The sequence below is a fragment of the Drosophila persimilis genome, unplaced genomic scaffold (genome assembly GCF_003286085.1).
Source record: "Drosophila persimilis strain 14011-0111.01,24,50 unplaced genomic scaffold, DperRS2 tig00000002-arrow-pilon, whole genome shotgun sequence".
Lineage (NCBI taxonomy): Eukaryota > Metazoa > Arthropoda > Insecta > Diptera > Drosophilidae > Drosophila > Drosophila persimilis.
Window position 1 is genome coordinate 11,617,392 of NW_020825289.1, and position 11,039 is coordinate 11,628,430.

General features: G+C 44.9%; 1 protein-coding gene across 1 annotated transcript; it reads right to left on the minus strand.

The window, feature by feature from the left end:
- Positions 1-7,848: 7,848 nt before the first annotated feature.
- LOC6590623 (ubiquitin-associated domain-containing protein 1) lies at positions 7,849-10,263 on the minus strand. Its single transcript, XM_026985405.1, has 6 exons — positions 9,798-10,263; positions 9,657-9,668; positions 9,104-9,599; positions 8,712-9,044; positions 8,340-8,643; positions 7,849-8,266 (listed from the first exon to the last, which is right to left on the minus strand). Exons 1-6 carry the CDS (start codon positions 10,178-10,180, stop codon positions 8,118-8,120), a joined length of 1,677 nt encoding a protein of 558 aa, XP_026841206.1. The 5' UTR covers positions 10,181-10,263; the 3' UTR covers positions 7,849-8,117.
- Positions 10,264-11,039: the final 776 nt, after the last annotated feature.

Here is an 11,039-nt window from a genome sequence, read left to right on the forward strand (position 1 = left end):
CAAGCCACAGATAAACATTTCTATAAGTTCTATAAGGGAATTTGTAATTATGAAATTCTCGGAATAAACTGTAATCTGATTAAAGCTTGTGTTAATGCATGTTGTACCTGAGACTCCACCTCTGAATGGTCGCCGGCTCCACATAAATTTCAATGACAATAAATTTTAGCTCTGCCCAACGTCAACGAGCACTCTGATAGATAGGCTTTCAACAACGGAACCCCATCTCCGGACTACCGAGTCCATATTTTGGGGAAACTGTCAAAGAAAATTGACTGTGTGCTGTGCAACATTTTTCCTGCAAAAAAACATTCATCCCCCGGTGGAGACCACGCCTATACTCATTTCCTTGGGTTTTCCTTTTAATAAATATAAAGCGTTAATTTGCTGCATAATTGCGCCCTGCCACACCCAGTAGAGTGCCATGCCAGCAGCAGGCGGACACCGTGGTGTCGTGTCCCAGTTAAGTGGCGCAGCCTCGCACTCCATCAGGCGACGGCTCAACCCGACTGTATCCAACCCCAAGAAGTGGGGGCGAAGCGTTGTCTATCCACCATTTGCGCTCCCTTTTCCATGTCTTCAATGACAGTTATTTCATTTTTCTTGTTGATGTCTTTCCCTGCACTCATTAAATCAAGTTAAAAAGGCATATAGCCGTAGCAGGCATGGGCTGTTGTTCTTGCTTCCGTCGGTTGCCGCTGCCGTTGCCGTTTCCGTTGTAAGGCAAGCTGTTGATGTTGTTCTGGTCCTGCGACTTGGCTGTTCTTGTGGCTGAATGTTGTGGGGACCGCAGAAAACGACAAACAGCAGGGACAACAGACAACAAACGCCCGAGACAACGCACAAAATTTCAAAAAACATTTCACCGAACTCAACAAAAGAAACAATACTTTCGTAAAACGGAACGAAGCGGAGAAAGCGAAACTCCTTTGTACAGACAAACAGGACTTGGCTTTAATTATAATATCTTGGGAGTTGTGTTGTTGACATCCGCACCGACTTTAATGGCCCAGCCGCAAAGAGATGACATCCAGGACACCTGATGTGAAGAACGGATCCATATGACAAGGCTCCAATTCATCTCTAAACTTTGTAAATGCCTCCAAAAGGGTTGTACTAAAAGTAATATTGTGTAAAAGGGGAAAAACAGAAAATGTTACTCTTGGGAAATGCTGCCTGCATTTTCATGGCGTATAAAGATTGAGATTATATATGTATGTACTGTTAGTTCTATTCCTGATTAGCTAAATCATTCTATCTGTGTGTTTCTATAAAAATCTATTCAAAGCTGCACTTCTAGTTTTGAAAAAAATTAATAATAAATTGCCAAAGAACTTTGTTGATTTGCCATAACGATATCAACCTCAAATCTTGGAATACAACTGCAAACTAATGCATAATCCGTGTTTGCCCAACGCGGACAACGCACCCACGCACTTAGCGAATCACCCACCCACCCAGTGGACAAGATTTCCACCCTCTGAGCGCGTATAGGGGTTGGGCAGTGAGAGGGTCTACATACACAGACCTTTTCGCACATCTATGCTTGTTGCATTTCTTGCAAGTAATTTCTTTATGAGTTTTTACTGTTTTTGGGCCCCTTAATCCTTATAAATGAAGCAGCAAATTTGATGCTGCAAGCAACGTGCTTTCCTCCCTGGATGGGCGTCGTTCTTGTTAATTCTCCCCTATTTACCACAGTAAGTTGACTTAATGCATTCGCTCGTCCAGTGCCTGTCCTTTACATCTCTCTCTCTCTCTCTCTCGGGGTCTTTCCTGCTAATACACGTTAATATCCTTTGAGCTATGAAATTGCGCTCATTTGTCAGGATTTGAGGGAAGGCCAGAGCAAGACACAGGATACAGGACACAGGAAATTGCAATTGTATTCCTTAGTATTTGTTGCTTTTCCTTCGGCTTTTGGCAATGATGATTTATTTGCCGCGCACGTGAGAATGCTCCCAGACCAGCGGGCAGTGGGGGTCTGCAGTGGGCGGTCTGTTGCGATCTGCCTCATTAATTTCTGCCTAACGGACTCATTAAAAACTAATCCGTCTTGGGAGTCCACATCGCTGTCTGCCTGACGCAGCTTGTTAGCGTCAGATCGGCTTAAAAGCCGCTTGACTTGCGAAATCAATCGGATAGAAAAGAAATGGCAATTGGAGAGTGTTTATGGAAAGCCATCCAAGGAATTCAATTTGTTTTGTTTTGTTTCCATTGCTGGACGGCTTCATAATTCGCATGGTAATTCGTAAGTACCTGTACTTAGTCGTTGCAATTCGAGTAATTAATTACAAACTTGTTGGAGTTATAATTATATGGCAAAAAATTGTAAAAATAGTAGCAATTGTACACATTGGCCAACCATCCACCCGTTATCCATTAGCTGATGAGTAAACAAGAAAGACGGTCATAGCGCTGTGATGACTGAACGACCTGGAATTGTAGCGAAAATGAATACTTTTTAAAACGGAAAAAATATGAATGTCAGCATTTAGCCACGCATTAGGACACTCAACCTAGATATGTACATAAGCTCAGATTGTTATGGTAGCGGGGTCCTTTGTGGCAACATCACCTGGGCAACAAGGGGTTGAGGATAAAACGTGAGCACTGACCCGCTAAGTGCCGTTCGACTCATGGCTCTCCCGCTCGCGCAAAGGATGCTTTTGCGTTTCTCATTGTGTCAAGTGCAAAATGTGCAATGCATGAGACAAAGCGACCGCATACCGCAGTCGCTCTTTCACTCTCCTGCCATATAACGGTAGTGTAAGCTTGCATTGTGCTAGGCTAGAGCGAGAGAGGGAGAGGGAACAGAAAGCGAAAAACCAAATCAGAGGTAAGGTCGGACGTTTGATACCCTTGCAGATTCATAGTTCCAATGGCAGCGATCTCTTCTATCCCTTTTGTAAATATATTGTCTTTTGAGACAAACCACAGATTCTTGTTTCTGTTTTTTTTTTTATTTTTGTATAAACACCCGTTCAAAATCAGAAAACCCTCTGAAAGGGTATACAAAAAAAAACAACAACAAGAAGTAGAACTTCTCAGTGACACATTTGGCAATGCGTTTTTAAACTGGAGAAAACGGAGAACAAAACGAATGTGGCAGCCGCAAAACAGAACAGAGCAGAGGGGCCAGAGAGAGGAAGACCGAGACCGGCAACAAAAAGTCAACTGCATGTGGGAAGGGGCGGGGTGTAGAGAAAAGTTTTAGCATTTTTTGTGCGCCTCGGCCTCGGCACTGAATTGCACTTAAAGTCAGCGCCAGTTAAAAACTTTTTCAAGCAGCAGCAGCAGGCAGCGCAGTCGACTCTCTGCTTCTGCTCATGCTTCTGCCCCTTTCTCTCCCTCTGCCGACGACTACACACAAAAACTGTAAAAACTAAAAATAGTCAAATAAGAGGATGAAGAAGATGATGTAGAAGAAGAAGAGAAAGAACTGTACTCTTGCATAGAGTGCGAAAGAAACAATTGAAAACTTTATTGCTTTTGCCTTTTTCACTTTTGTTCGCAAGTATGTTGCTCGCTCCCTGTCGAGGGCGGGGTGTGGAGGCGAAGAAGCCGTTGACAAAAAACCAGAATGTGAGCATGGAGCAGCAGCTAAGGAGAGTGGAGAGCGGAGAGCGGAGAGAGACGAGACCGGCAGCCAAAAAGAAGAGTAGCTTGAAAGTTTGGTGCTCTTATTAATTTTGGAACTGTGCTACGGATGCGGCTGAGGAGAAAAAACGGAGCAGGATGGTCAGCCACAGAGGGAGCCGCAACAGTACGGCTACTGGGTAAAAGGGGGGTGGGGGATAATGATGGGATGTGGGGCTACACTCTCGGCAGCTGTGCGGTCAGCTGGGGCTGCCCACTAATTGGCCTTGTGAAAATATTTGCTACGCTTATGAAAACAGTTGACCGCTGCCGCCTGCCACACGACCCTTGACTGAAATGACACACAGAATGGTCAAAGTGGCCCCAAAACAGTCTCACCCACACATGTACATAAATATGAGCACACACACACACAGAGCACAATATTCACATAATACCTTCGTTTATGCGATCGCTAAGTTTGTGAATAAAGTTAATTAAAGCAATGTAAATTATACATATATAAATATTTAAATATATAAAATATAAAATATATAAAAATATAAATATATATATAATAGAACATCACAAACAGCAAGGACGCATAAACATAATTAGAATCAGCCGAAACGGTCAACCAACCCACTCACAGGCAAACGAACACAAACGCACTGACTCGAAGAGACGACGACTCCGACCCAGTCCAATCATAGACACATGCCGGGCTGGCTGCAGGACCCTGCCTGTATGACCCTCAACACCCGCTCCACCCACGTTCACCCCACCAGCAAACACCGCAATTTTTGTCAACTGAACTAATTAATTAATTGTGGGCGGCCAGCATGGCCTTCCTTCCCAGTCGAGGTCGAAACGAAACGAAACGGACCGATCCAACCCAAACCACCCAACCACCGCCCACTTGCTAACTGACCGGCAACTAATTTTTATATTTATGAGGCGAGGCTGGCGAGCCGAGGGACGGGGCCGGGGGACTGTTGGCCTACTGCGTCATAAACTGTACCGTTTTGGTTGTTGCTGCTTTGTATGCATGTGTGTGTGTTGTGTGCTGTCTGCCCCGCCGACCTCCCCCTCCTCCTGGAGGAGTAGTGGCCATGTAAAGGACATCCTTGCCGCAGACTCCATGCCGTTTGCCCCAACATAAAGTTGCATGTTCAAATTTTTAGTATCTTTGTGTGATTTCATGCGTTAAAGCAGAATTTTTATTTGCTGCCCCGTAAAGACAAACGACAGAATACAGATAGATGGGATACACAGGGCGGGGAAGGATATCTGATGTGGGGGTTCCCATTTTCGTTTAATTTTCATGTCGCGTTGAAAGTTTGATACAAGTATTTATGGCATATAAATGAAATATTTGCCACTGAGGGTAGCAAATGGAAATAGGGCAATGTTTGCTAATGAAGGAGTTCGATTCGGTTTTAAATGGTTAATTGGGCCTGGGAGTTGCCTTCTCCGATGCCGAATGAATACGGAATTCTAAGGGCCTGTCGCCATCCTCTTCTGGGGATGGTAAGCATTTTGGCAAGGAAAAAGCTGTTACATTTCGAATTCCATGTTGTAGTTTTCGGGAAATTAAAATATAAATTCCATTTTAATGTTTAACTGATTTTACTCATTCGGTGAAGCCATATTGGCCATCCAATTATTTTCTTCATAATCTTTTTCAGAGCTCAAAAGCAGTTTGTATGCAAATCAGTTCAGTCAGTCCTTGGGAAACGCAAATAGCATTACAACAATCAAATTACACAATGCATGAAATGTAGGGAAATTCAATAAATAAAATGCAATTATTTTAAATCATTGGGTTCTTTATGCGAGTATACCAAAGACTTTGCACTGTCCTGACTGTCTCGAAAGTACTTCCCCCCTGGCATCTACATATTTCTTTACCCTGTGACACAATTTGTGGCAAGTTAGAGTATTCAAGTTGGAATGCTGATTGAGTTGTTTGGCCTATTTAATGTATTTCATACCCAAGAGCTTATTGACAATGGGCACGTATTATGCATTGCCCAATTTCAATATTTTATTATATAATCGTACGTAAATTCGATTTTGGATGCTGATGAGGATGCGGACTCGATCCATAATCCTGGCCATATTAATGCATATTAAATGCATTTTTTTTCCTGAGTACCGTGCCATTTTGGGAAGTTTGTCATTTAATGGCAAATATAAACATGGAAAACTCGCCAAAAACGCATGCGACTGGAATTTTAAATCATTGAATGCGAAATGACAAAACATTTTCATTTTCATACAAATTGCGGAATTTCATAGCAGCTTTTTCCCCCCAACCCGCCCTTCCCCACCCAACCATTCGCCATATTTCCACTCCTCCACTCCATTCGGGTTCGCATTGTCTCGCTTTCGGTGGGGGCGTCGATAATGCTGTTTATAGATTTGCGGCCGCTACCAATATGCAACGGAAATTGCCAGCGCAGCGCCACACGACTTCAACATCCAGAACCCCTCTGGTTCTGGGCTCGGGGCCTCGAGCACGCTCAAGAACTCTGAAGCTGATGTTTTTTTATGGCCCACTGGGGGAAGGACGTGGGCTGGGGCGTGTGCCTGCCTGGCTGCGGGGGAGGATTAGCTGAACGATGTTCTTCGCTCGTCGTCCTTGTCAATGCATTTCGTCTTTTGATAATATCAAAAACTCATTTGCCTCGGCCACATTGAGGAGCTACGAGTACTCCCCCACCCCCCCCCTTGCGACCAGGACTCCAGATGATTTATTATACTATATATGTACGTCCCGTGACGCCCTCCCTGCCGCTGCATGCGTCATCAATTTTTAGAGATAGATTTGCATGGCCATCGTCAGCGACAAGGGCCATTAGGCGGAGAGTGTGTGGAGAGCTGTTGCAGCGGCAACCGCAAACATTTAATAAAAATTACATCTGACCATAGATTTAAGTAATTTTCTCGATGACCGTTTCTATGTATTTCCTAAACAATTCAACAATTGCGCGCAAAATATTAATTAAAAGCCACTAGCCAGTGAATGTATCTCATGGATACAACCACTACGAGTACATGAACTCGCTTAACATAAATTAAAATGCATCGCCCCCATCTTTCCCGACCCCATCAAGGGCACCGCACTCAGCATACATACTCGTATGGTAAAAAAAAGCGGAAATGAAACAATTGAATAGAATAGTTCTGTTGCTCTCTTTGCTTTGCTTGTGGTGGTGGCTGATGTTGCGCTCCAAATAGAACAATGCGATGAGAAATGTGCGGCCACATGGAAAATTAATTGTGATACATTAAAAGTGCAATTGCAGAATTATTCCGATGCTGAACAACAAAGCAATACAATTTATACAAATTGCAGTGAGGAGTAATGAAAACAACTATTCCGCTTAACATATGTTCTGGTATTACGCAGGGGGTTAAAGACCCCGGCCACCCACTTATCTGCATGTGTGAATCATTCTGGTTAAATATTACTCATACGCCGAGGGGCCACCAATGCTGGATTGAGTGCTTCCTTGCCCTAATAGCACCGTTAGAAACGTGGTATGATTCAGATAGCTTTAGCCTGTTGTTGCTAAGATTACCTAGAACATTTTGGGGGACTCACTATTGAATTTTCTGTGAATTTTCCCTTTTACTTTCGCTCGATCAATGATTTTTCACGGGGTGCGATCCACACGATCCATAAACATTCTCTTCGGTGAAGCCATCTTTAAAACCCTTTAGAAAGATATTTTATAGCCAACTTAAATGGCCCATAAGTCGACCCAATCCACGTAGCACAAAAAAACGTAATCGTTCTCATAGCTTCAGCGTTTTTTTTATCAAAAACTAATTGATTTATTTGCTTATTGTTAAAACAATGCTAATAGAATATTTGGTTTACAAAATAATACTATATGTTCAAAGTCGGCTGTCGGTTGTCGGTTTGTTAGCCCCCACATGTACAACAGATTTCCAATACAGCGCACAGAAATCAACAAGAGATCGCTCGCTTACAACTATCCGGAGATATATGTGTACTAAGTGTAGGGTCGAAGAGTGGCCCATGAGTGCGAGATCCGAGATTGAGTGAAGATGATATAGCAGATAGATAGTTGATAGACTAAGTGAAAGCCGGGGCCTGGCCTTCTTACTGCGGCTGACTAGAACTATTTCCTATACGACTATGTATATAATAGTATAATGCGTTATTCGTACTGATCGGTAAGCGTTTCGAGAGTGCAGCCGCGTGCTCCTGGCAAAGCGATTGCGTCTTTGGCTTTGTGCGGTTTACATTCATAGTTTTGGCTACAAAAATACTCTTCACATACTCATAAGACACACACATACACAAACATACGTGCTGAAGGACCCAAAAATGGGACCGGCTCCAGGCATTCGCTTCTGGTAAGCGCCTGGGTATGAGTGCACATATATTTATGTATGTATGTATGTTTATAGTATGTGTATGTATAAATATAATTTGGTTAATCTCATTATAAAGCCACTTTGGGGCGCAGTTGCAGCAGATGCAGCATCTAGCCGGGTCGAGTTCACCATCGGTTCGTATAGAACTGATTGATGCCCAGCACATGCTTCTCCTCATGGTACTTTTGCAGGATATGTGTGATGATCGAGGTGGTGTCGTTATCGCCACGCCACACGCGTATTGCATGCTCGTTCTCCAGAATGGCCAGAAATGCTGTCATCAGAGCAACAACATAAGGATTAGTTAGCTCTCTTGGGAGCAATAGGAATAATTGTATCTACTCTACCTAAAAATGTCTTGGGATTGCTGAGCGTCATTTGGACCTGCGGCATTTCGAGAATAACTTTTAGGATGGGAGAATCGGGGGCCAGACCCTCGCGCAGCTCAATCACACTGCCGGTACGATTGTCGCAGAGCCACTCGCAGGCGGAGGCCTTGTTGTTGCCGGTTCTCTTTAGCGCCGACACCACGGCCGCCTCCTCGAAGCCCATTTCGGTGAGAGATTCGACTATCTCATCGCTAGGTGGCGAGTCACGGTGACTGTAGATGCGCACGATCTCCATGAGCGCAGCGGTGTTCTCGATGGTTTCCTGCGGTAATTGCAAGATTAGTTCATTTGGGGACCGTGAGCGACAACTGAGTCGTGGTTGATTGTTACGTTATTCGTGACAATAGCCGAGGGCGATATAGAGGACATGCTCTGCTGCATATTGATGTTCGGTTCCTGCAGGATATCCTCGTTCTGGTTCTGTATCAGCCACTCCAAGGTGCTGGAGTAAATGCCGCTGTTGGCCTTCAGGGCAAAAGCGGCCATTTCCCTCTTGAATCCCATATCCACGAGGCACTGCAGTGTGTCCGACTGGTGGTTGCGTCGGTTGATCAGGCGCTGCTTCAGCATGGTTATCAGGCGAGGGGCATACGGCCCAGCCCCTAAGACGGCAGCCGAGGCCTGGGCCAAGGAGATCAGTACCTTGCGTACATCGTATTGAATCTGGAATAAAAATGTTTGTCACTAGTCCGGGCACCCCCTACGCCTCTTCAAACACTCACGTTCGACTGCTGAAAAATCTCGTTGATGTCGATTGTTGGCAGCGAGCAGGCGTTGGTGGGCACATAACGCGTAGCGCTCTCCAGCAGCTGCTCGTTGGGCCCAGGCACCTCCCGGATACGCGACACCGTCTGTGCGAGCGTACTGCGCCTGGCCGAGAGTATAAAAGTCTCGTTTTGGCGCACCTGGAGCTGGGCCAACGTCTCGGCCTCGTTCAGTTCCGCGCCATAGTACTCGGCCCGATAGAGGCGGTAGCGCGGATTCAGGTGGCGCACATCGGGGGCAAACAGCTGGATGGAATCGGGATCGTCGCTCAGCTCCAGGATGACCTCGCTCTTCAGATCGTTAAGGCGCTTGTTTACGTTCGTCTTGAAGACGAGGACCCGCGAACTGGGACATATGACGCGCACCGTGATGGAATCGGTCGCCTTAAGAGAGTCCTCTCCCTCTGCCCCCGTCGAACCCTCCGGGTCGACGCGGCCGGACTGGCATGTCTTTCTGCAAGAGACGTAACGATTAGTGGCTGGAGATGATCGAAAGATATGAGAGGCCCACCTGAGGAACAAACTGCGCAGTTTTTGCATAGTTTGTTTTTAGAACGATGAGTGGAAATCCAACGGAGAATTTCGAAAATATATAAAAGATTAAACAGTATTGGAAGCCACTCGTTAGACATTTAATCGCCTGCCAACTTACGCATTTTCATGCTGCTGGTATGGAGTGGGTGTGTCTAGTGGGTCTCCTCCACCAGCACTGGACATTCCAGGGCCATTGTGGGTGGCTTGCATATGCAGTTGCAGCTCCAGGTGCATGCGACGCCTCCGAGCCGGCGAAGGCGTGCGCATGACACAGCTGCCGCCACCCACAACGGGTCTGCCGCCCACGACAACGTCTGTCTGGGTCTCTGTCTCCGTGGTGGGCACATTTAGCGAGGCGGAGCTGAGACTCTCGGCATCGCTGGCACTGCTGGCGGTGTGAAGGCGACTGCTCCCGGGACTGTGTGGAGTGGCTGACCGATTACTCCGCGAGAGCCACTTCGCGCGCTTTTCGTTGAATTTTTCGCGCATCCAGGGAATCATGTTGTGACAGCCATTAAGTGGAGTTTTCGGTGGAGTTTCAACATTTTCCAGAAATAATATAAACAGAATCGATGCGAAATTGCCCCAGCTGTTTCCGGCGTTGCCAGAGCGTCGCATTGAGGTTTTTGGCAGCGCGACGCATCCTATCGCATCATATCACACAAAATACCGATATTTTTGGCAAATACCCTGCGAAAAAGGATACTATAGAATTGAGGAAATGTTTATTATCCTAGGCTCCAATGAATGCAGAATGCAGTCTCTGTTTTAAACAACAAACACAACAAATTTCAGCTTAAAAAATATCAATTTATTGTCTTCTTATAGAGACTAAGAATGAGGATCAAGATCGAGATATTTATACAGGACTAACTAATCAAAACAGAATTGTAATCGGTTACCAGCAGCACTGACGGAAAATTTCATACACACTTCCGTTTCGTTCACATCGTGTGCAAAATTACTTCATCAAAGGGATACAATTACATGTTTAGGGTTGAGAGTCCCATTTAGCTAGTAAATCAAATCTAATATTAAAATCGAAGAAAATGGCTTTCAATCCTTGAAGGAGAACGCTTAACCCATTTTAGACCACTATATTTTAATATTCCACCGGAAATGAAAATTGAATAGTTTTAGTTCATAGTTCATAATAGTTCAGGAGAAAGATATGATATCTTAGATATCGCGTTTTTTAAGTCCAAAGGCATAGATCTACAAGAAGTATTCACAGACGGTACTATTTGCCGCCATATTCCTGAAGTCTTTGAACTGTTTAAATAGGTGGCTTAAGTGGGCTTAGTTCGTTTTTGTCATCGGTACATTGTGGGTACTTTAGCACCCTCTACTAATTTAATGC

What these genes read in the sequence shown, in the direction of transcription:
- LOC6590623 (XM_026985405.1), bottom strand. Translation starts at nt 10,180, where the DNA reads ATGATTCCCTGGATGCGCGAAAAATTCAACGAAAAGCGCGCGAAGTGG. An exon ending in AGATTTTTCAGCAGTCGAAC is followed by an intron (nt 9,045 to 9,103) that starts GTGAGTGTTTGA and finishes TTTTTATTCCAG; the next exon opens with ATTCAATACGATGTACGCAA. An exon ending in CAATCCCAAGACATTTTTAG is followed by an intron (nt 8,267 to 8,339) that starts GTAGAGTAGATA and finishes CTCTGATGACAG; the next exon opens with CATTTCTGGCCATTCTGGAG.